The 26,094-nt window shown below is 41.3% G+C and overlaps 1 protein-coding gene across 1 annotated transcript in view; it reads right to left on the reverse strand.

The window, feature by feature from the left end:
* Positions 1 to 8,814: 8,814 nt before the first annotated feature.
* The window catches only part of SIRT1 (sirtuin 1), a 17,823-nt gene continuing 543 nt past the window's right edge, over positions 8,815 to 26,094 (reverse strand). Inside the window, exons 2-9 of the mRNA XM_015423188.1 lie at positions 25,449 to 25,565; positions 23,271 to 23,512; positions 22,118 to 22,270; positions 20,783 to 20,930; positions 17,053 to 17,132; positions 13,554 to 13,740; positions 12,609 to 13,178; positions 8,815 to 10,715 (exon numbers count right to left, since the gene is read on the reverse strand). Of these exons, the coding sequence (XP_015278674.1) occupies positions 10,402 to 10,715; positions 12,609 to 13,178; positions 13,554 to 13,740; positions 17,053 to 17,132; positions 20,783 to 20,930; positions 22,118 to 22,270; positions 23,271 to 23,512; positions 25,449 to 25,565 (1,811 nt within the window). The 3' untranslated portion in view covers positions 8,815 to 10,401. The remainder of the gene's footprint in view (positions 10,716 to 12,608; positions 13,179 to 13,553; positions 13,741 to 17,052; positions 17,133 to 20,782; positions 20,931 to 22,117; positions 22,271 to 23,270; positions 23,513 to 25,448; positions 25,566 to 26,094) is intronic.

Genomic DNA, 26,094 nt, shown 5'->3' on the forward strand with positions numbered 1-26,094 from the left:
CGGGCGCGGAATAGCAGCCTGGTCGCCAGACTCCTCGGGAGACATTGCGGGGTCTAGGTTGTCGCCGCCGCCGCCCAGGCCAGCTCCGCCCGAGGGAGGGCAGGAAAGGGGCGGCGGTGTGAAAGAGGCGCCCTCTGGCAGGCTTGAGGGGCCAGTGTCGAGTTGCTGAAGCGGGAGCTCCGGCCTACTTTGAAGAGTTTTCAGGGAGCGAGGAAAGGAGCGCGGCGCATGCCCAGAGGCACGCTTTCCGTCCATTCCAGGTAAGGTTGCCAGGGCGCCCAGTATCTTCAGCAGCTGCACAACAGGTGGTAGGTAGTAGGGATTTTCTCAAGCATTAATTATAGCCCACTATTCACTCCATAACAGAAGTCGCCGTTACAGTCGGGCATAAAACCAGGTAACTAATCAAACTCTTAACAAAGTCGGGAGACTCAGCAGCGAACTTTCCGAGCTCCTTTTCCGAGCCCCACCAGCGCTGGTTTTTCTCCGGAGCCCTCTGGAAAAATCAGAAGCAAGCGAAGCTGTCGGGAAAGCTGCTCCTCCTGCCTTCGGGCTGTTAGGCAACGGGTGAAGGTACAGGGGCGTCGTGGGGGGCAGTTCCAGGGAGGCGGGTTAATCACGTCCTAAGTGTCCGACTTTGCAGGTGTGAGAAGTAGGTACAGAAGCCACTGTAGAGGGCTGCCCCAAATTCCACAAGGCCAGACATTTCAAAGGAACAACTTAAAACTACTACAGTTGAACAGCCTTGTTCAGTTCTGAGTTACACCTACATGGTGAATCTTTTGGTGGAGATAAAGTAGTGTATCTTAAACAGATATTCTGTCCTCTATGAAGAAAATGTGACTGTGTTATAGGCAATCCATGAAAGACCTCTTCAAAATTATGTTCCTGATGTCTTTAAAAAAAACCACCACACCAAGCTTTGCTGTAATACTGCCCATCTGCAGGTTTAGTTCTTATTAAGTTAAGGTTGTTGTTGCCTGTCAGTTAATTAATCTTCCTTTGTCTTGGAGCCCTCTGCTGTGGACCAGAGATATAAGGTGCTTCAAGGTGCATTGAGAAATTCCTGAGATCATGACAACTGTTTGTTTCCTCAGGAAAGGGGACAATAAAATGTGCTAGGAGGTGGGAGGGGGCAGGAGATGAGTTTCCTCAGGATGATTGGCAGCTGAGCAAATGGCTGAAAGACAGGATTGACAGCTGTTGTAAAAGATGATCTGGGGCACCAAGATGGGTGCTGTGTGTGCCCTGCAACATGAATGGAGAGAGTTTGGGGTATCGTCCCATGAGGGGCAGGGGTCCTAAACAGTGTTCCCTCTAAGCTGAGTTAGTGTGAGCTAGCTCACAGTTTTTTAGCCTCTGGCTCACACATTTTGTCTTAGCTCAGGATGGATGGTTCCAGAGCCAACTAATTTATGCAGTAGCATAATTGCTCGCTCAAAACTTTAATGCCAATAACTCACAAAGTAGAATTTTTGCTCACAAAACTCCACAGCTTAGAGGGAGCATTGGTCCTAAATCTGAATCGGGAGACGTTCCCACCAACTAAGGCAGGAAAGTGTAAAAGACTGAATCATCCTTTATTCTTTGTTCAGATGCGTTGCCCAAATGCTGTGACTACAAATGCTGGGAGCAGGATTCCTCTGCAAGGAATTTGTTTCAGAGGTAATGGTCCTGTATTGTAACCTAGCTTAGATTTATGCTATATGTTAGTTTCCTTAGATTTGTAACCGACAGCTGTTGTAAAATATGATCTGGGGCACCAAGATGGGTGCTGTGTGTGCCCTACAACATGAGAGAGTTTGGGGTATCGTCCCATGAGGGGCAGGGGTCCTAAACAGTGTTCCCTCTAAGCTGAGTTAGTGTGAGCTAGCTCACAGTTTTTTAGCCTCTGGCTCACACATTTTGTCTTAGCTCAGGATGGATGGTTCCAGAGCCAACTAATTTATGCAGTAGCGTAATTGCTCGCTCAAAACTTTAATGCCAATAACTCACAAAGTAGAATTTTTGCTCACAAAACTCCACAGCTTAGAGGGAGCATTGGTCCTAAATCTGAATCGGGAGACGTTCCCACCAACTAAGGCAGGAAAGTGTAAAAGACTGAATCATCCTTTATTCTTTGTTCAGATGCGTTGCCCAAATGCTGTGACTACAAATGCTGGGAGCAGGATTCCTCTGCAAGGAATTTGTTTCAGAGGTAATGGTCCTGTATTGTAACCTAGCTTATATTTATGCTATATGTTAGTTTCCTTAGATTTGTAACCACTAGCCTTGATAGCTGCTTACCATATATGTGCTCTATCTTAATAATTAATAATAAGTATTTTCCTGTATGAGAAAGCTGAGTTTCAGCTTCTCCCCACAATATCTAGATCAGTCATACAGGCACACATTCATGGGAAGGGCTGAAATAATTGGAAAGATCTGCACTTTGTATTTGCTTAGAGGCAGCCTTTACCAGAGTTCCCCATGACACTGGTTATGTGGGGGGCTGGATTTTGTCACTTGGGATGGTGGCATAATAGGGAAACACACTTTACATGCATGCAAACACTCAAACGCACACGTCGGATCACATAGGCCCAGGGCAGGTTTTTGACACACCCCACTTTGAAGCTCGAGGTCTCTGGAAAGGTGGCGTGTACATTTTCTAAAGATATAAGCTAAATCCAGACATTGGACTGAGGAACCAAGCAGGTATTCTCCCTTGTGAGGCAGAGTCCAGTGATGTCTCCTTTGTGTGGTCCAAGCTTTTTGGGGGGTACAGAAGGGTTCAAATATAATCAAAGATTGTGGTTAGGTTGGAGAATAAGGAACTAGGAACTACCAACCTTGTGAACTGTACACACTTTGCAACATTGGGAGGCAGTGTAATTGATTGTATTTCAGCATCACTCAGGCCATTAGTAAAATGCTTTGTAGTTGAAACTGGAATGGAGAATAATCATTGCCTCCCTTAATTTCCAGACTGGTGATAGCCCTAAGGCGTGTAGTTGAATAGAATGTGTGTCTAACTGGAAATCAGCTTGTTGAAAAGAGTTAGATGGATTAAGGAAGTAAGACAGGAACTGTCAAATGCATTCTCAGATCTAGGCATTTTTAGTTGATTTGAGTGCAGAAAGGCTAAAGCTGCCTTAAGTGAGATCACAGGGTACTTTAGCCACTCCTATGGTAAAATATTAGCCAGAGGCGTCTGTGCCCTGTGGAGAAGGTATAAGAGTTTCCTGACCGCCAAGAAAACTCATTATTACAAGGAATTATGGTGTTACTTCCTTAATGCTGATTGTAATGAAAATCCTGAATTATTATGGAGCTCTGGGCATGGTTGTGTTTCTGCCTCCCTGGCTTCAAGAGAAGCTTGGGGAAAACACTGCTATGGTTTGATTAATGATGCTAGAGATAAAATGGCTGGTTGTGTTAATGAGGACTATGCATATCCCAGGAATCAGTTGGTTGAAGGGCCATGCTGTAAGCCTGTGTCAAGAACAAAACGTCAAGTCCCTGATAACCTTCACTTGAGTTACGGAATTAATAAATGATAATACGTTTCCAAAAAAAGGATTTTAAATCGTGCTGAAGTATATAAGCCAGGTATAAACTGATAAGTTGCCATTTTGGCCAAATTGTTCTCATTTGTTGATACTTCCGGACAAGTTCTCAAAGGGTGGTAAACAGGTGTTGTGTTGTCTTTGCTTAAATATATAAGTAAGATAAATCCAGGCAGCTTTTGACCTATATATTTACTTGATATTTTGGCCACACTTGAAATGAAGCAACTGCCAGACTGTTGATGATAACATTCTGGTGGAAGGGAAGGCTGGGTTTAGAGTTAATAGGTATTACTATAGATGAAGGTTTTAAACATTTTAATCACTCCGTTCATAAATATTTGAAAGTAAGATAGGCTGCTTTTGCAAATGTCTCTTGCACTTCTGATTCTGTTAATGAATGTAAATTCTGGGAAATACTTGTAAGATTTTAAAATAGACTTAAAAATATTTGTATGCAAAGTTAAGCCCTGCTGGTATTGTTATTGATGAGGGTTGTCTACCAGGGATGCTTTCTGGCTCCCTCATTGTTCACTCTTTGATGGAAACCATTTTACAGCTAGGCTATTGGGAGATAGACTTACATCCCTTAAAATAGGTGATTAAAATTTTTTAACATTAATGGAGTGTAGTGATATTGCTGTTTTCCCAAACATAAGTTGGTCTGGTATATGTAGGGCAATATGTTGGAGGAAGTCCAGTCTTTCAAGATCTTTACATTTTTCAGCTACAGGAAATTAGAAGAAAGGTACCACCAGATCAAGATGTCTGCAGGAAATAGTTTCCGGGCGCTTCTTAGATTTTATGGAGCTGAGGGATCAGATTAGTATCTGCCAGCTTTAAAAGTTTTTGAAATCAACACTCCTGCACACGTTTGTTCAGATGCACAAGAGAGGAGCCCTTTTCTAATGTCATCTTTTGAATCAATGCAGAATTGGTTTTTGAGGGCCTTTTTAGTAATACAAAACAAAAGTCCAACAATACTTTAAAGACAAACATTTATTTCAACATGAGCTTTCATGAATCACTGCTCACTTTTCCATATATCTGTGGAAATCAGACCGAGAATCCTTCTTATGGGGCAAAGGTGGGGGGTGTACTCGCAACCTGTTAGCAGTGCCTCTATCTACACCTACAATGTATTTGGAAGCTGGTCTGGTTTAAGCCCAACTTTCTAAATTATTGGCTGAAATTCAGTTATTTGCCTAAAGATGACTTCCTGAAGGTCTGATTTGAGGAAATGGGTAAGTACAACTGGTGTAGAATTACACCACCAGTTGTACTTACGCATTTCCCTAAATCAGACCTTCAGGAAGTCATCTTTAGGCAAATAACTAGTTTAACTAAAATGCTAGGTTGGCTTTATAGAACTTTTAAAATTTGGTACATCTAGAGTTGCTTTCCACATGGATGTTTTGCTTTGCCTTGGCTTCTGTGCAGCAGCGCTATTTTTAGGAGCATCAACATGATGCTATCCTTTATTTCTGTTGCTTATTTCCCCACGACCACCACCACTTTGCTGTGAGTTCTCCCCAAGCCATTTGGACATAAGATTGCAGTCAAAATGACTTTTAGCTTCCATGTGGACAGGAAGGTGTGGATTTTTGCAGGCCTTGCCCACATCAGCCCTGTTTTCCTTGCTTAATCACCCATCATCATACCCCCCCACACACACTAGAGGACTTTTCCAGGTTTTGAAAAAAGCCCATAAACTGCTGTATTTATTTAATGTTTTATTGTCATTATCCACAGATTCCATTTTTAAACATATGTCCAGACCTTTTAAAGCCAGTGTGAAGTGGTGATTAGAATGTTGTGCTAGGATCTGGGAAACCCATGGTCAAATCCCCACTCGAAACAAATACCGCAAAAACAGTTGTGAGAGTGTGTGACCCACAAATCAAGATAGTCAACAAGACTTACAAAGAATTTTTTCCCAATTTATTATTATTACCAGTAGACAGTACATAACAATGAACAAATTCCATCAAATCATGGGATCCGTCAGAAACTGAGTAGCATGTTTGCAGCCTGAATAGCTTTGAGATCAGTGTCCTACTATTAAATGCATATCATTCCTGGTTCTGTGTATGGCACTTTATGAGCATGAAAGCTCTTGTACTACTTTATAGAATATATCCTGAGGACAATCCGTTTTTTGAAACGTTGTCATAAAATCCAGAGACAATGACGATGTATTCTTATACAAAGGTTTTCTTATGATTTGATGGAATGTATTCATTGTCATGTAGTGTCTATTGGGAAAAATATATAGGAAAAAAAACCTTTGTAAGTCTTGTTGACTATCTTGATTTGTGGGTCAGACTCTCATGACCACTGTTCCCTCTAAGCTGAGTTAGTGTGAGCTAGCTCAGTTTTTTCGCCTCTGGCTCACACATTTTTTGTCTTAGCTCAGGAAGGATGGCTCTAGAGCAAACTAATTGATGCAGTAGCCAAATCGCTCGCTCACAGCTTTAATGCCAGGAGCTCACAAAGTAGAATTTTTGCATACAAGACTCCACAGCTTAGAGGGAACATTGCTCATGACTGTTTTTTCAATATTTGTTTCTAGACAGGGTCGTGACTGTTCATACAAATCCCCACTCGGCCATGCTGTGTAACTTTGGGCCAGTTATACACACTCAGCCTAACCTACAGAGTTGTCAGGATAAAAGGGAGGAGAGAAGGATGTAAACTACTTTGGGACTCCATTAGGGAGAAAGATTGGGTATAAATAAAGTGAATAAATTTAATTGTGGAGTTAAGGTAAAAGATGCAGCCTACATGTTTTCTTATATTTCTGAAATGAAAACAGCTATAGAGGCTTTAAAAAACCCTGGGAACTAGTAGATTATGATAGGATGTTATGACATAATGCTGTAAGAATTGGCAATTCCTCATTTATTAGCCATGGGAGGTTGAGGGCAGGGCAAACTGCCATGTGGGTGCTTCCATTGCCACTGTAAATGCCTCTCTACCTTTGCTCCAGTGAGAGCTACATAGAGAATTGTATCTGTGGGAAAGCAGCCTAAGTTTAAATCACAGCACAAATGAGAATCTTGGGAGATGAAGAGATTGGATTTATACCCTGCCCTTCACTCGGAGTCTCAGAGAGGCTTACAAACTCCTTTCCCTTCCCCTCCCCACAACAGACACCCTGTGAGGTAGGGGGGGCTGAGAGAGCTCTGAGAGAAGTGTCAAGAGAACAGCTCTGACAGAACTATGGCTTGCTCAAGTTCATCCAGTAGCTGCAAGTGGAGGAGTGGGGAATCAAACCCGGTTCTCCCAGATTAGTCCCCGTGCTCTTAACGACTACACCAAACTGTTGTAATAAGAACAGGTAGTACCTTTTAATCTATGGCTGAGTGGAAGCAGAGGCTAGATTATTGGGTTATCCCTGCCTGATCACAGACTGAGAAATACCTTTACCATTTTAAGACTTGTGGCTATGAAGCTGTACTTTTACAGGGGAGATAAAAGAAAATTAATTTTGAGGATTGTGTGCATGCATGTACACAGTTAGTGGAAGGCAGAAGATCTAGTTCATGGTTTTGTACGTTGTATGAAACACAGCAGGGAATATTATTCAAGTAACTGTTGTCTCCAGATAAAATATTGCTTAATTTTTTAATTAAGAGGAACAAAAATAAGTTGCTAGAACTGTTGCTATCTTGCATGCTGCAAGGATAAGGCCTGATACCTTATCCAATAAAACTAGTTTTATTGATTATGCATATGATCAGTTTGATAATGGAATTATTCTTTATGTGTATTTGGAATTTGCTATGACTCTGGTGGGTAATAAACTTCTGTCTTCTGCCTTTTTGGAGTTAACCAGTGAAGTCAGATCATGGCTTTCATAAATATTTTGAACCATTATTACATATTTTTGCTTCAGCACTAACATTAGCAAGAAGATCGGTACAGACATGATTTACTCATGAGACAGGTGATTGGGGGTGGGAGCAATGTTCCCTCTAAGCCATGGAGCCTTGTGAGCAAAAATTCTACTTCATGAGCTGCCGGTATTAAAGTTGTGAGCGAGCGATTTGGCTGCTGCATAAATCAGTTGGCTCTGGAGCCGTCCTTCCTGAGCTGAGACAAAAATGTGTGAGCCAGAGGCCAAAAAAACTGTGAGCTAGCTCACACTAACTCAGCTTAGAGGGAACACTGGGTGGGAGGAAAAAGCATATGATCTCTGTGTACATTATTATCTGTACCAGTTTTAATACAGTTTTTAAAATGTAAAGTCAGGAGAATAAGGGCTTATCCAAAATGATTAACTGCTTTTGTGCATGAATGTATCTAAATAAAATATTTTGGTAGCAATTTTAATTGAAAGTTCTTAGTTTACCATTGTTAATTGTCTTCCAGTACTACCTCCTGGAATCTTTCATCCAGGAAGGATTAAAACCATTCTAATTCTATGCCTCTCACTCCCACCCCATTTAACCAATCCAGAAAGATGCTATGGTCAGCAGTTTAAGAACTGCAGAGGTTAAGTAGAACTTTGTCATCACTTAAGGGTAACCAAGGCAGGTAGAAAAGGATCCAGTCCAAAAAGTGATCTAAGTAAGTATCATTGAAGAGACTCAAGACTCCCATTCTAGGAATATGCACAAATAAGAGATGTGACTATGGCTGGAAGTTATCCAGATCCATAAAGGTCCAGGTGGGCTTCTTCAGAAGCTGTTTTATTGTCGAAAGTACCTAGGAGTCTAAACTGCAGCAGATAATCCACCTATCCAATAACAGTTATATCAAGTTCTTATACCTTCAGATCATTCTCCCCTTGCCCAAACAAAATGTGTCTAGGTATAAGTCTGAGACAGATGCTATAGAACCTGTGAAATCCTTCCTGAGCAAAATCTAAACCGGGCTTCTACATGAATACTGAAGCTTACAAAAACAGTTGCAGGGAGCATACCTCCTGAGGTCAGTTCAGGAAGGAAGACTGTTTGGCAGCAGCATGGGTGATATAGCAACAAAATCCATAATCCCTCTTGGCATCCCACCCCACAATACACTCCGGTGCCTGCTCGGTAAGATGGAAGCAGCATTCATTGACTTAGGGGAAGCACCACAATTAAAGCTTTTCACCAGCTGCACGCTGTATTTCATATTCACTGGCAAGACAGCTTTCATGAGAAGAGGCTTTGCACACACATTCTTAACAGAAACCAAACGGTAAATGACAATTTAATAGACTTTAAAACAAACTGTACGAGTATAAAACACTGGTTTTATATTTCAAAAGTTGCAGGAAGAGAGCCAGTCATTTTTTAAACCGTCTTCTACAAAACATTTGCCAGTTGGTTACATAAAAGACACTATATACAATATAAAAGCAGAAAACAATCCACACTGTAAAAATAATTTAAAAACAAAATCTTTCCATTTAAAATATCTCCTATAGCACAAATACATTTTGACATGCAAGCAAAGCGAAACATATTGCATTCTTTAGTGAAGCCCACTAAGTTCTGCCATTTAGAACCTGGGCCATGAGAAAACATGCCAACATTTTTAGATGAACACAGAAGGCCATTCTTAACACTTTGTTATGCTGTGTTACAAAAACAGATGTATTAATTGCTTAAAAGGACAGCTACTATACATATTTCAAAATGGAATAAATATTAAAGCAATGCACTTCAATGATGACTGGTGGAGCTCTTTTGGGACACAGTTGAAAGTGGTTTCAAAAGAAATGCAAAACTTCTTTAATGTAGAAATAGGAAACAAAAAACAAACAATCTGCAGCTGGAAACATTTGCAATACCCATGTAGGCAGTATGGGGGGAAATTCTAAAGCTGCTTAAAAGAACTGTACCAACAAGTGGTATTAGGGTTTCCAAACCAAAGTGGAAAGCCCTCAGGCAGCACATTTGAAATCATGCTTAAACTGCTATTCACATATTACAGTGGAAGTCTAAGTTAACTCCTTACCAATGTCTGTGTAAGGTATAAAAAGTATAGAAGCACTTTTTCTATTTGGGTAGCATTTGCTTTCCCCTTATATACACTTTCAGTACATTTTGCATATTCACATCTTGGCAGTGTATACAAGGATCTTTTACACTAAGCATTTTTGTATATTAACATCTTATATCAAGATCTGTTGTTTCAATCAAAACAAGTCTGATGACTTCATTTAACTGAACACTTTCTTGCTACAGTTGTGCAAGGCATAGGCACTAGCACATATCCACAGGAGGTTTTTTTAAAGCACTTTCTAGTAATCTAAAAATTTTTTGCAGGTGCGTTGCTATCATGTCTAATTAACTTTCAGTATGCTCACATGCATCTCAGTATGAAGAATATTGTTAAACATAGCTGCCATAGAAATTCTGGGGAAATACCAGTGTTTAACAGATTATGCATTAAGAGAATTAGGAGAAATACAAGCAGGCTTTAAATAAACCAAAATATAACAAAGCAAGAGAGGTGTGGAAGATACCATTCTTTGGTCTAGTTTAGCTGTTCCCTTTATATTACATTAACATTCCAATGGCTTTTTTCAAACTGTTTAAAAATAATAGGTTGAAATTTGTTAAGAAAAAATACTGTATATATACACACAGATCACACAGATTAACTTAATGAACGTGAATGCAATGACAGTACAAGATACGTAGTACCTTCTTCAAAATTCGAAACATAAGATCAGTTAGTGTTGAGTGTGCCTTTATAGAATTTGATTTGAAAAGTTAGAAAACTATGCATGAAAATCTACTCTAGTTGTATATAAACATTACATCCTTATTTCCTTGTTCTAAATTCAGTACATATTCGTTCTGACATGCCAAAATTTCTAATGCTGGTGGAAAAGTTCCTGGAACCAGTAATTACTTTACAGCTTGTCTGTTTGATGATCAGGTCCTACAGCCTCATTTACAGAAGCTGACTCATCAACAGATTCTTGAAGGTCAGTTCCATCTTCCCCATTCTCCTCTTCTCTGTCAGGAGCATCATCATCTTCTATGCCATTATAGAATTCTTCAATTTCACTTTCATCTTCTATGTCTAAGCTTGGACTATGACAGGACCCACTATCGCTGCTGCTTCCACAAGAGCTGGAGGATATGACATCATCTTCAGAGTCTGAGTATACCTCAGCACCATGGAAGATATAGCGATTTGGGGGTAAAAACAAGTATTGAGTACCTGAAACACATTTGATTAGCAAGAAGAGTTATTTCAGAATGAGTAATTATAAAAAACCTATAGAAGAATTTGAAAGATGCAACAGTTATAAGCAAGGGAATTGCTGCAAGCAAACGCCCCGTGATGCAGAAGGTTTGATAAAAGGGCTTTAGGATTCCAGGGAAGAGGTCATGCAGCATAGTGGTGTCGTGTACTGATCCTTACCACAGCATGTCTGCCTTTCACCTCTGAGAAGAATTCAAGTAGCTGCTTTAAAATTCTCCTAGTAATTCAGGTATGTTATCAGACTGTACTGGTGACCAAGTTTAAAAAAAGCCATAACATCTGACCTTATCATCTAAATGCTTATTAAGTCAGTTCACTATACAAGACTTTTCTTGGGCTCTACGATGGCAAACTACAACAGGCTTGTGGAACTCAAGATTTCTGAGGGATGTTAACACAACTAGTAAATACATGAAAGCTTTATCTCAAAGGAAGATGCATCCAAAGTTAAGATATCTTTCAATATACCATTAGATATCCTGCCATCTGGGAGATAGAAACAAGAACTTATGGCTGCTTTTATGGTATAACTGGATAGCTGACACTAGCTCAGCCTCAGAAGCTAAGCAATAAAGGAAAACATACTGCTGCCTTTTAATACAAATCATAATGCAAGAAAAACACAGTTGCAGTTTGCCATCTGGGAGATGGAAACAAGAACTTATGACTGCTTTTATGGTATAACTGGATAGTTGACACTAGCTCAGCCTCAGAAGCTAAGCAGAGTTGGCCTTGGTTAGTACTTGGATTGGAGACCACCTAGAAGTCCAGGGTCGCAACACAGAGGCAGGCGGAGGCACAAGCAAACCACCTCTGAACATCTCCTTGCCTTGAAAACCCTACAGGGGCGCCATAAGTCAGCTATGACTTGACAACACCTTCTGCTGCCATGTGACATGATCCATTTGTATGCAGTAGCTCGACACAAGCTTTAACTCTGCAAATAGCAAAAAAGTCTGATGTGGAGAAAAGCAACCAATCCATGTTGTGCACTGCTTCATACAAATAGCTCATTATCAACAATGAACTGTTCACCAATTATTACAACTTATTTTCAAATTTCTCTTGCAACAATGGCTCGATTCAGATTTTCTAAGTGTGATACTCTTACTTGTTCTCCTGGGTCTCACACAAAAGGTGGATCCTGGGAAATGCAGGAGCAGAACATGCAAATACCCATGGTGATAAGTTCCACCTTAACATAAGACCTAGAAGTAGCACTTTTGTTGCCCCTTCTTTCTCAAATCTCTTAAGATCACCCCTAAACACCCTTCACCAATTCACTGCAGAAGAAAAAAAGGCAAAGAATGTAACAAAAAACCCAACAGCAGATAAAAATTCTATCACTATAGTAACAGAACAGTGTCAACCGAATGATCAACAAGGAAGTCCAAAGATATGGCACCACAGTAGGAAAGGCCCTCTTCTGCTGAGTCAACCCTCATCTCAGATGGTGGGGAAAATATGGAGAGGAGCCTCAGAAGATCTAAATGAATGGGCAGATTCACAGCAGCCTGAAGGAGCAAACAGCACTTCAGATGCTCTGAGCACACGCTGCTTAAAGGGCTTTACATAAGTCAAAGATAGCACTTTGAACTACACCTAGAAATGGACAGGAAACCAAAGCAGTAACAGGCATAATGCTATCACTGCAGTTAGATCCCTGTCGGCATCCTTATCACAGCATCTTGGAGAAATCAAAGTTTCTGAGAGGTCTTAAAAGGCAGCCATACACAGACTATATTACAACCAACTGGCTGAGCAGTTCTGTGGTTTTGGATGAAAAAGTGGGTTGCATTTCACTTTATAGTATCCAACCCATGGTGTTTAGAAGAAGTCAGAACTTACCATCAAGTCGCTTGCTAATCTGCTCTTTTGCACATCGGTTGATCCAACTTTTTCTCAGTGTTTCAACAGATAAAATTCTTTCTTTGTTTTCACCTTGGTTAGATCCATTTTCTTTTACATGTTCTGGGTTTTCTAACTGGTCAGTAAGACCTTCTGCATTTTCTAGAGAATTTTGAATGTCATGTTCTTTCCCTTCTAGACAGTTCTCTTTAGACACCAAGGCAGCATCAGAATTTCCTGCTTTATATTCAAAAGAAGGCTCTGAGTGTACCACCCGAGAATCTTGTGGCACCATTCTGTCAGGTGAACTAGAATATTCAGAAATGTTTAGAGGAGTTGGTGGTAACTCAGCAGAGTGTATTTCAAGTTCCTTGTGCACTCGTGGAGGTTTCTCTGTTATTTCTGAAAGTTTGACCAAGCTGTTACAAAGTTTTGTGTATTCGCCACCCAGCCTATGACATAATTCATTTATAATCACATCACAGTCACCAAGAAGCTCCACATCAAAGTGTAGATGAGGCAACGGTTCCCTATTAATTAGAATCTGAGGCACTTCATGGGGGATGGAACCTACATTTAAGGGAAAAAAATTAAAATTAAGTTAAATTGAGTTTTATGGCAGATGATATAAGCTTGTTCAACCATTTTAGTGCTATTTGTTACATTCCAGAGTACACACACACATACACTCATTGCTTCTACAGTGATTCAATCTAGAAAGCTCCCGAACTCCACTTGTGTCTCTGCACTGTACAATATATAAACTGTATGAATTGTTCCCCATACATTTTTAATCATTACTTCTACAGTGATTCAATCTAGGAAGCTCCCGAACTCCACTTGTGTCTGCATTGTACAATATATAAGCTGTATGAATTGTTCCCCATACATTTTTAATCTAAAGCATGACCCCCCCTTTCAAATAAGTAAGCAATGAACACTTACTTGGAATCAATGCTACTGGTCTTACTTTGAGAGACGACCCAATAACAATAAGAAGATCAACTTCGTCTTTGTCATATTTCATGGCCCTATGAAACTGCTCAGGTAGATTTTCACCAAAGAATACTATTTCTGGCTTCATGATGGCAAGGGGTTCGTCAGGTGGACACCTGGGGCACCTAGGAACAACCTGCACGCAGAAAAGTGGATCAGTGTTTAGAATTAATAAATGCATTCTTTCAGTGCATTAGCGGCAATAGATAACTTGTGTAGAACGTCAAATCTCCACGACATATTTTGAAGATGTAACACGTACAGCCAGGTCTGTAGCTAAGGCGGGGCTGTTCAGGGCTCTGCTCCCTTTTTTTTTCTCCTGTAAAAGCTTTTTAAAGTCATTTTAAAGTCATTTGTAAAGGTGCATGCTCCCGCGGCAAGCTGTGCACCAAGAACAGAGCCGAGAAACCCTGCTGCACATGACATCTCCAGGACCGCCCTCCACGGCTTTTCATTTCACTGAGACTTTATCTGCTGTGTAAATTCCACAGCTGAGGCATGGGGAAAGGTAGTCCTGGGGGAAGCCAAAAAATCTGTTTGCCAACCCAGCGCACCCTCACCCAGCCACCTCGCCCACTCCAGCTCTGCAGCGCCTTCTTGCTTAGCTTTTAAAGAGAGCTCCGCCAACAACCACCACCACAGCCTGGGCAGCCTTTGCCGCTTCAACAGCCTGGGCAGGCCGGACCACGCATGGAGTCGGAGCGGCCGTCGCAGTCACGCTGCCCATCGGCCTTGTCTTCTTCCGCCTTGCTGACCTCTGCCACACCTTTCCTACTGCTGCCGGCAGCAGCAGCAGCAACTTCTTCCGCTGCTCCTCCCCCCCCCCGCCACTGTCTTTGTTCCCAACCCCTCAGCTGCCAGCAACAAGAGGAAGTGCAACAAGGCTCAATTACAGCCTCTTCTTAGGCCCCCCTGGGGAGAGAAATTACAGCCAAGGAGTGGTGGGGTGAGGAGATTGCAGGGACTGGGTTTATTATTTTGTTATATTTTTTTAAACTGTAAAATTTAAGCCCCACCAAAAAAACCCAATGTCCCACAAGTCACAAAACCCTTGCTATGGGCCTGCATACAACTGTTATAGATTTTTTTTCAGCTGCTGCTGAGATTGCACTCAGTAGGGTCCTTAACATTTTATGGAGTTTTTCTCGTAATACCTGAGCATACATAATGAACGTTAGACCTATTCTACATGCCTGCATACCACATTAAAAGCATCATTATGAGCAAAATCACTGACAGTTCCTGGAAGGTATCCCAGAGAAAAACCCAACTGACATTACACATTAATCTCAAATTGTGTAGATAATAGTTTCACAAAACCGTAAGAGTAAATTGCATGGAGTGTCATTTGAGTTTTGCTGTTGAGGGTAGGCAAAAGACAAGACACCACATCTTATCATAATCATTAATCTTAGAAGAACTGGAAGCCTGCTGCCAAGAAAGTCACTGGATACTTCCAATCAACCAGTGTATTAAGTCAGATCCACTCTTTTTTTGCCTTTAAGGTTGCTAGATCAGAACTGGCACAACCCCTTTATATGGAACCCTTCATGACAGCACATCTGTAACAAGCTCCAGGCTCTGCGTCTCATAGCCCTGGCCTATAGTCCTCCAAGCACCACCTTCTTGAATCAGTAGCCCCTCTTTCTCATTTCCTTCTCTCTTCTATCCTTATTCTCAAACTGCCTTGTGGGTTCTATACCCATTGCCTACTCTGCAGTTGTACAACCAGGACTATAGAGAATATGGACCTAGCCAGTTGAACTGAAAGCTGGCCATATGACGTAAGTAGTCCAATTTTATCACAGCTTTTTCTGGCTTGGTGTTCAGTCTTTCATCAGTTTTGATCTCAGGGATGGGGAAGAGGGATGGTGACAGCTTTCCAGGAATTTTTCTCTCTTTGCAGATAACCCCGTACAGATGGTATCTGGCTTCAGTTGCTGTGTAAACACTAGTGTGATGGTCCTGACCCCTAACATGTGGAAGCAGAGTCCATGTGTATGCTCCCTCCTGTGAATGGGGATGCTGCTTTCTAAAGGTTACCATTCATGGGGAGGAAGCGTGCTTATGGGCGTTGCCTCTACAGAGGCACTATACTCGTCATGAGCTATCAGAGGCAGGGCCAGTGCACTTATGCATGCTCTCCCCCTCTGTGCATTCAGTCAATCCATGGAGGAATTGGACACAGCTTCTGTGTACCTTGTGTGGAATTGCAGGGACAGATCAGTGATCCTGCTGGTATACTGACTGGCAATATTTCCATTAAACTTCTTAACTGAGCTGGCAGAGAGAGTTGCTGGTCTGGTGTTGGGAGATGCCTACATATTTTATCTTGGGAGATGTCAATATACATGCCAAGTCTTAAGAACATAAGAGAAGCCATTCTGGATTAGGCCAATGGCCCATCCAGTTCAACACTCTGTGTCACACAGTGGCAAAAACCCAGGTATCATCAGGAGGTCCACCAGCCACAACTCCAGCAGCCCTCCCACTATGGCCCCCCAAGCACCAAGAATACAGAGCATCACTGCCCTAGACATAGTGTTCCATCTATAAAAAGTAAAGGTAAAGGGCTCCCTTGCTCGAAAGCTAGTCGAATCCGACTCTAGGGGGCAGTGCTTATCTCAATTTCCAAGCCAAAGAGCCAGTGCTGTCCAAAGACATTTCCGTGGTCATGCAGCCGGCATAACTTAATGCCAAGACGCACGGAACACTGTTACCTTCCCACTGAAGCAGTACCTATTTATCTTCTTGCAATTTCTTGCTATCTATACCTTGTGACTAATAGCCACTGATGGACTTCTGCTCCATATGTTTATCCAATCCCCTCTTGAAGCTGTCTACGCTTGTAGCCGCCACCACTTCCTGCAGCAGTGAATTCTACATGTTAATTACTCTTTGGGTGAAGAGGTACTTCCTTTTATGTGTTCTAAACCTACTGCTCATCAATTTAATTGAGTGCACACTAGTTCTTGTATTGTGAGAAAAAGGGAGAAAAGTACTTCTTTCTCTACTTTCTCTATCTCATGCATAATTTTGTAAACCTCTGTCATGTCACCCCTCAGTCATCATTTCTCCAAACTCAAGAGCCCTTTTAGTCTTCTTTGTTTGGCCAAAGTTAGAATGTCATCATGACAACCCTGCAACTGTCCTAGAACAAGGAGAAAATGATGTGAATGTCCTGAATTTTATAAAGACGTTTGTTCATTAAATGTACCTGACAATGGATTGGATCCTTAAGGACTACAAGCAGAGCTCTGCTTTCAGAACAGATTTTGTTTGCCTTCAGCTTCCCCCTGCAGCTTGCTGTGCTCCCCAAACTGCTGCTCCTAGGGTGTCAGTGGGACTCTCAAGAACACCACAGGATGCAACAAGGGGATCTGCAGTGACAGGGTAGAACAGACGAAAATCACCCCCTCCCACAGAAAACAAAACCTATTACTCTTACCTGATTAAAAATGTCTTCACGAACAACTTCACAATCAACCTTGTATTTACAGATTAGGCATGAAGCTGTTGCAAAGGAACCTGAAAAAAAACAGCAAGATATTTGTGGATGCAGAAATTAGAGCCTTACTGAAATATTGTATAAATTCAAGTAGTTAAGTTACCAGAACAATTTAAAAGCCAATCCTACGCATGCTTTCTCAAAACCAAACCCTGTTAAATTTAATAGGGCTTAATTCCAAGTATGTGTGTATACAATTGTAACCGAAGTCATATTCAGCTTCCTGTAGCCACAAAATCTGAAAGCATAACATTATAGTTGCTTTGATTTTGCACACAGATAAAGGAGATTACTGGTATTTCATTTGTTTCGTGAATTCCTTTTATAGATTCACTTCTGTTCATCAGGAGACTCTTATCTGCCACATGTTTTAGCATGGACCCTGGGTGATGGGGATGAAAGATAAAGGCCAAATGTACCACCTAATTTCTTTCCAGATTGTATTAAGAGCCATTTTATTTTATTTATTTACTTAACTTTCAATTTCTAGACTGCTCAACCCCCGGAGGGCTCTGAGCGGTTTACACAGTACATTTAATTTACACTACCTCACTAGGGCCACATATTGAGGGAAATGACTACCTATCAGGCACCCGCGGCTGGGTCTCTTGGTTGTTGTTTCACTTATCAAGGGTCCAATTCTGTAAATAATTCCTTGAGTGGAAATTCCTTTTAAATCATTAGAACTTATATGTTTTTAAAATATTAAATGTATCTGTCTTTCTCCCAGGCATCCTAGGGCCTAAGGTGGGTAGCAACAATGTAAAAATGATGTTAAACAACACTACTTCTGAACAAACACAGGCTCAAGTGTTCTGGAATTCTGCAAGAGCCACAATGGCTCTAAATCACACTAACAAAAAATTATGATGTAATTCAGGGGTGACAAACATATGGCCCACGGGCTGGATCAGGCCCTCGGAGGGCCCCAATCCAGTCTGCAAGGCCCTGGTTGTTTCTTACTTCCTTTTCCAGTTCTCTTGCTGCTGCCACATCACAGCTTGTTTTACTAGTCTCATTCGCACAGGAGAGATAGATGGCAAGCCTCTCCTGTGCAATTGAGAGAGTCTGGTAAAGCACTGGCTGAGGCTCCCCCCCTCCTACTTCCAGGGGGAGGGAGGAAACAGCCAGAGCTTGCTTCCTGCCCAGGCTGAAGGAGACAAAGGGAAGCCTTTCTTCCCTTCCACCGGCTGAGGCTCCTCCCTGAAGGAAGGGAGGGACAGCTTGCTTTGCTGGGCTGCCTCAATTTCATGGGAGAAATACCAAGCAACTTTAAGACCAACAAAGTTTTGTTCAAGGTATGAGCTTCTGTGTGCCTTGCTACAGTGTGTTTGTGTGTGTGTGTGTGTTTTGTTGGGCTCTTTATGCCAGGGCTCTCCTGGGTGCAACTGGGCCTCTTTTCACTGTATTCATGCCCTCATGATCCAGTCTCTCTCAGTAAGAAAACAATGTGAACTATTTTAGAGGAGGAATAACAACAAGCCAATGAGGTGGATTAGGCTGTCCAGACCAAGTTCACCCGGCACATTTACTTTGTAGGACGTTGTAGTTATTTCTCTGGGGAAGACTATAGGTTTGTAGACTAACACATGGCCCTCAGTCTGCGTCAGGATGCCTTCTCATGTTCTTGACCAGCACATGAAGCAACTTATGTACAAAAGGTTGCAATGCCCAGCCATTTCATGTTTTTCCATAGGCCCTAGGCTAGGAACACTGAGCATGAGATTTCTGTAATGAATGTCAGTAAATCAAAAGTAGGTTTGCAGCTTACAGATACACACCTGAACACCATAATCAAGATTGCTACAACACAGACATTTTGATGCAATAATTCAGAGCAGAGGTGTCAATTATCAGACACTGTTAAATAGACAAAATATTGCAAGAGTGCTAGTGTTTTAAGCATATTTTATTTAAAGTTTAAAAAATCTTTAATTGTGTTTGTCTGTGTCCTTTATAAAGTTTATATCTCCGCTACCTGGCATTACATTTTATGACATGCATGGCCTGGTCCAGCAAGTTCTCATTTAGGTCAGATCTGGCCCTCATAAAAATGAGTTTGACATCTCTGATGGGTCCATATTAACATGTATGCCCTGATTACCTCGTTTATTCCAGCAGAAACTCAATCTGTTATTCATTTGAAATATTTCTATACTCCTTCTCCAGATGTCTCATTCATCAAGTTTTATGCTCTCTCTGCCCTAACCTGGATAAGCCTAGGCAAGCCTGATCTCACCAGATCTCAAAAGCTAAGCAGGGTTGACTCTGGCAAGTACTTGGATGGGAGACTCCTTGAAATACCAGGGGCAGAGGCAGGCTTTATTCAGCCAACTCTCTGAATATCCTCCAGGCCTCCAGTACAGGTCAGTCACCAGAGATGGCCATGATTTCCAGGTGCACACACAGTCACACATGAGCACATAATTTTTTGTCTTATGTTCTCTCCTAGAAGACAGTGTTTCTCTACAGTTTTGTACATGTTCTAAGGATGGCTACTTCTTTCTGTATCACTGTCCCATAGACATAAATCATATGGTGTGAGGGGGGCATAAGGCTACAGGGGGAGGGGGGGAGCCATATTATAGCAAACCCCAAATTGAAAAAAAAGAAACTGCTAAGTACTTGTTACTCAATTCAACCTTTCTTGCATGCCAGAACCCATGCTAGCTTGATCTCATCAGATCTCAGAAACTAAACAGGATCACCCCTGGCTAGTATATGAATGGGAGACCATGAAGCCACCAGGGTGGCTATGCAGAGGCAGACAATGGCAAACCTGTTAGTCTCTTCCCTTGAAAATCCTACTGGTAAGTCAGCTGTGCCTTGACAGTAAGGAGAGGGAGGGAGGGGGGGAGAGCGAGAGAACACACTGGAAGTTGGTTTACTGCTTAGCAGCTGAGCAAAATATAGCCTACATCCTTTTCCTTATCCCACTGTAAGTGGAAAGCCTAGTGACTTTACTTAAATGAAAAGTGAAAATTCAGGGTAAAGAACTGACGAAACAATTCATCATTATAGAATTAAGGCACAATCTTTTCCAAATTTATAAATAGGATGGTCAACATATTGAGCCCACCTTATATTCTCTAGAAAATAAACTGCAAAATTCACTAGGTTGGAGCCAGAGAACTGTGAACAGAAAGGAACAGTCACTAATGCTGTTCCACAAAATCACACACAAAAACTTGTGCAGAAGTTCACACAAGTAGATTTTTTCCCTGCCATCAAGTCACAGCCGACTTATGGTGACCCCGGAGGGGTTTCAAGGCAAGAGATGTTCAGAGGTGGTTTGCCACTGCTTGCCTCAGCGTAACAACCCTGGTACTCCTTGGTGGTCTCCCTTCCAGATACTGGCCACAGGTGACCCTGCTTAACTTCCAAGATCTGAGAAGATCAGCTGCCCAGGTCAGGGTAGGTCAAGTTCTTATACTCATGTAAGAGGCTGTACAAGCCTGTTGTGCATTCTCTCATATATCCAAGCATACATCTTTGGAATCAGTTTCACTTTTCCTGTGCACTGTTCACACATAAGGTACAAAACAGCCTTTCCAAGAGTGTAGAATACTTTCTGCATCAGGAGGACACTTTTACGCCCAAACTTTGTATCCACGATCACATCAACATAACCCCTAGGTCTAGGATAGAGAATAACTGAAGCTTGACTGACCGTGACATTGGATTATCCTTTGAATTCCTGCAACTTGTTCCAGTGTATCTATATTCTGAGTATAATTGCGAAGCAGTTTTCTTTCTTTGTCCATCAGCGCTATAAATTTATGACAGAGAGATGGTTGAAACTGTCCAGGATATATTTCCTACAGAATTTAGAAAGAATTATGTAAAGAACTTTGTGGCTGACATATTCTATTTAGGCATGTCAGTTACTCTTAAAAGCAATATCAGAAAAGCAGTATCAGAAAATCAACATTAGTGTTTGTTGCCAAAAACTCCAACATCAGGATTCTAGCCATGAATATATTATTTGTATTTCATAAAGTGTCCGTGTACACGAAAGCTCATGCCTTGAATAAACCTTTGCTGGTCTTAAAGGTGCCACTGGACACTAAATTTGTTGTACTGATTGAGACCAACATGGCTGACCAACTGGATCTACATTATTTTCAGTTTGTGTTAAGCTTTATGCTTCAGTTCAATATTACTGTAATACGACATCTGAATGGAGAAGACTAATCAACAGTGGTATAATCTGAAGATTAAAATGTAAATGATTAGAGGAATTAGTTAAATCCTCTCCCTCAAGGAAACACTCAGAAGAGAGTATGCTGTATCAGAGGCATAGATCACAATAGTATTTAAACATTTAATGCACAAATTGGGGCTCTCTCTTTTAGCCCCTTTAACTGATTTACTAGTTCTGAGTATTCTGAGGGTCATGCATGCAGTCCTGATAAAACCACCGGAGTAGGAGATTATTGTCCTTTTAAAGGAGTTGGAGGGACATACCTAGAGATAATGAAGAACTCCAACCTTTTCTGTGAGTGGGCCCCTTTTACTGCCTTTGTAATAGCACCTGACCATGAAATTTGGCTATTTGAAGGAATTCTCTTTGTTGTTTATCCCATGAGCTTGGCATTGTTCTTATTTTGCTCCTTTCTATCCACCAAATTAAATAAAATCAACAACAAAACAAGGTTCTGACTATTGTTCTCAAACACTTTCCAGTGAACTTCAAATGTGATTATTTGTAATATTACACTCAGGTACCATTAACAGTATGCTTCTTATTATTAATTTAATATACTTTTATCCTGCCCTTCATCCAAGGAGTTCAAGTACATAGTTCTCTGTTTTATTCTCACAAGCCCATGAGATAGGTTAGGATGAGAGGGAATTACAAGCTCACCCAACGGGTGTCATGGTGAGTGGGGATTTGAAATTGGTTCTCCTCCAGCCTAATCCTACACATAAGCTCTCGTCCTAAGGGTCAGGAGTGGTCATAGGGTAGTGATAAAGGCACTGGAGAGAGAGAAAGAAGAAGCACCTTTGCAAACTTAAAAAATGGCCTTGGGTCTTTTCGGAAATATTCAATGTCAAACATGGCTTGAGGATCCGGAAGATCTGGGAAATCCACTGCAAGGCGTGCGTAGATACCATCTCTAGATCGGAAGTCAGGAATTCCACAAGAAACAGATACCTGAAATGTTGCATAAAGTTGTATGAAATGTGTATTTAGATGCAATTGTATCTACTGTTTACGTCATGTGAACATTAGAATAACATGCTGCAAAACAGAAGTGCTCGTTTTCTTTTGACAAAAGAATTATTCCTTCTCTTCACAATTTTTAAATTATATGGTTACATGGAAGCAAATTCTTATTCAACGGTATGTACTGTCAGATCATTTAGGTAATCTACTATAAAGAACATGTAGGCCAAAATACTACAAGGAAAAAAAGCTAAAGCATAGTCCATCCACTTCCAGATAAATGATAACTTTTTCCACCTATTGAGAGATATCAGTTCAACAGATATTAAAAACAACAGAATGAGCCTACTTAGGGCATTTATTTGTAATGCAAGCATTTCCTTTCAACCAGAACAAATGTAACATAGTAAACAAGGCAAATCAGTGCAGCTGCCATGTTCTGTCCTGTTTGCTTCCTAAAACCCTGTCACCTGCTCTTGTCACATTTTTTGGTCTGTACTAAATACCCAGCCCTTTTCATCTCTGATCTATCCTGAAAGAGCTTCTTGCACAGTACTCTGGGGAAGCTGACTGGCAGTTACTGGTGCTTCAAAGGGGTGGAAGACTTACAAAATAAGCAGAAGGAAACAAGGTGCTGAACATAGGATACAGTACACAACACTGTGCTTGACTGCTGACACTCAGCAGGATCAAAGGCTATGCAGAGTTATCCCGGACTAAGACTAGTGGCTTTAAATGGGAGTAACTCTGCATAAATCTGTATTGGCAGAAACTAAGATACAAGATAATTAATGCCTAGAGGGAAAATATTAACAGTTATTTGTATGCTAGGCTTCCTGCGGGAGATTTGTAGAATATATAAATCACCAATAGGTTATGAGAAACAATCAGTCCAGAAGCAGCACTACCATTCGCACTGAGCTGCATGAGACCAATTCAGAATTCAAGAAATGATCAATTTCTTCTATTAACCATAGGAAATACGTACCCCAGCTCCAGTTAAAACAATAATTTTTTTGCATTCTTGCAGGAGTTTCACAGCATCCTCTATAGTATTAATATCCTTCCGCTTTTTTCTTTTAGGTGGTTCAGACAGAATGTTTATAACTATTTGCCACAGTGTCATATCATCCAGTTCAGGGGGAGGAATAGTTTCTGGCAACAAGTCTTTCAGAATCGCACGTGGATCTGTGCCTATCATGAGATGTTGTTGAACAAAAGTGTAGGGCCCTGTTATATAAAACAAAATACATGTGATCTAGCTGACATAGTATCACTGCATCTTCTGTTCATTTTTAACACAGCTGGATTAGTTTCCAACCAAGTCACACACCAGTCTGAATGTACTATACACAGAAATCATTGCATTAGTATCACAAGCAACATACCCTGAGAGCAACAATAGGGCAGGCTTTTCCTATTATTTGTTTTGAGAGTAATCCTGGTCCAACAGTTTATCGCTATGTGTTAAGTGCAAGATCTGTGGTACTGTGCTGACAGCAGCAGCCTTTAGAATGCAGCACTTTCAAGCCTCTCGTCAGTCTCATCCTACTGTGATGTCAGTGGCACAGAAACGAGTATATGCAGGTTTACACAGGAGGTTTACCCTGTAGCACTGACCTGGCACCCCAGGTTGACTTGCTGACATTTCTCAACACAAGAAGTTAATGGCATCACCACCCACATGTCTGATTCCAAGGACCTCTCTGTGCTACAGTGGATCTTAGAGTTAATCTATTTCATATAGACATCTAGACTGAGAACTGGTTTCATCTTTTAAAGTTGCTGTATATGTTTTGTTTATTACAATCATTTGTATGCGCTTTAATTCCATGAATTGTTAGAACTTCAATTTCATTGTTTCATGTTTACTTTGTTGTAATAACCATAAACGTCACTATTACAGCTCAAATTAAACAGCTCACCAGCCCTAAATTCGCTGTTATCTTTTGTTCCAAATATGCTATTTCTAATTCATGCTATGTGTGGAGCCTTCTGATTGTGTTTTAGACCCTGGAACTGAGAACAAAGCTGTGTAAATAGCTAGTCAGAAGAAAAATCACCTGCTTCCCACTCTGCTAATGTAGATTTCACCTCTCCTCTCTGTATTCAAACATTAGGTCAAGCCTGTTTATTCCTTATGGGCATAAACACAATTTGTTTGTCATAGCTGCATGTTCCCTTTTTCCTCTCCCTACATGCAGAATGCAAACAGTTGAAGGTTTTCCAAACATGAAGATTTCAAATGTCAGTTTGCCATGATGTCTGAATGCAGGAACCTAGCAAACTAGGAGTTTATTTCCTTCCCCATAAACTGTGAATCTAATGGCAAACTGGAATTCGGTTGAAGGCCAGGAAGCTCTGTTTGCATTCTACCTGTGAGTATGGTGAACAAGAACAGTTAATGCCCATCATATATAAAAATTTGTTGTGATATTTGAAGGTAGCCTCTTTCACAATATAGATCTCCATCCCCCATGGCTTCTCTGTAGTGGTACTCCAAATGTCTGTGTTGGCAGTTTCAAGCCAGCAGTGGTGGCACAGAAACACAGCCTAGTAGTACAGCATGTGTATGTGTTCTTCTCTGAGATTAATGATCAGTGGAATTTAAAAGCCAGGAGGCAAAGAAGAAACACAGTACAGCCACCATATAGAAGTACAAGAGTCCCAACTGTTGATTCTGAATTTAACAGTTATAGAAGCAAACACAGGTCTTTGTTGGTAAGTTATGGTGAGCAGTGTTCCCTCTAAGCTAAGTTAGTATGAGCTAGCTCACAGTTTCTTAGCCTGCGGCTCACAGATTTTTGTCTCAGCCCAGGAAGGAGAGCTCCAGAGCAAACCAATTTATGCAGAAGCCAAATCGCTCGCTCACAACTTTAATGCCAGTGGCTCACAAAGTAGAATTTTTGCTCACAAGGCTCCACATCTTAGAGGGAGCATTGATGGTGAGGCCAGATGCATTGGGTCATTCAGCTGCTCATCTGAGGTCCACTGCTACTCATACCATCTGAATAGCAAAATGTATGCAGTAAACCAAGACTTATTTATAGGGAATGACAGCATCACTGATGCCTAGAGCTTGTCTGACCAGAAGGAGAGGAGAGGACTTTTCACCAAAAAAACTCAAGAATAATAAAATCTTGGGAGCTGCCATTTAAATGCCCACCTATACGTGGCCTTGGAGTCCAGTCGCTAGAGCTTGCATGAGAGGCTCTGTCATCTTCATCACTCTCACAGGAATGGAAACCATTTGCAATAATTTCATCACTAAGAAATATGTTGTCTGTAAAAACAGCATCCAACAGAGAAAAATCAATTATCAGAAGTTGTCTCTGGTGTCAGATTTAATTTGCAAAAGTATATATCAATTATTAAATTTTCATATATATAAACTACTGTTAAACTCATTATGAGAAGCACATATTCTCTAAAGACACATCTGAAGCTGAATAACTATGTGGGGAAATATGACCAAAGTTCTGGGTATACATACAAGTAACCGTACTGCCCAATTTTCTATACATTTATCTGCATAATAATGCGAGGTAGGTGAGGGTCTTGGATTCAGGATTGCCTTCCTTTTTAGTGACTACGGTATAAGATTGCAGATTCACGCAATACGTTTCGGAGGCTTAATGACATACAAGCAATGAAAACTCGGGTCGGACGGAGACCTGCCTCGGCTGCCCCCCCGCCCCGCCCGGCTTCGCGACAGGTGGATGGGAGGAGGTGGAGCCACGCGTGAATGCTGATAACACTACGCGAGGCGGCAGGAGACGCTCCCCTCCGGCCCTCCACCGAGCTCCCCCCCC

The sequence above is a fragment of the Gekko japonicus genome, unplaced genomic scaffold (assembly GCF_001447785.1).
Source record: "Gekko japonicus isolate JY-2015 unplaced genomic scaffold, Gekko_japonicus_V1.1 scaffold1368, whole genome shotgun sequence".
Lineage (NCBI taxonomy): Eukaryota > Metazoa > Chordata > Lepidosauria > Squamata > Gekkonidae > Gekko > Gekko japonicus.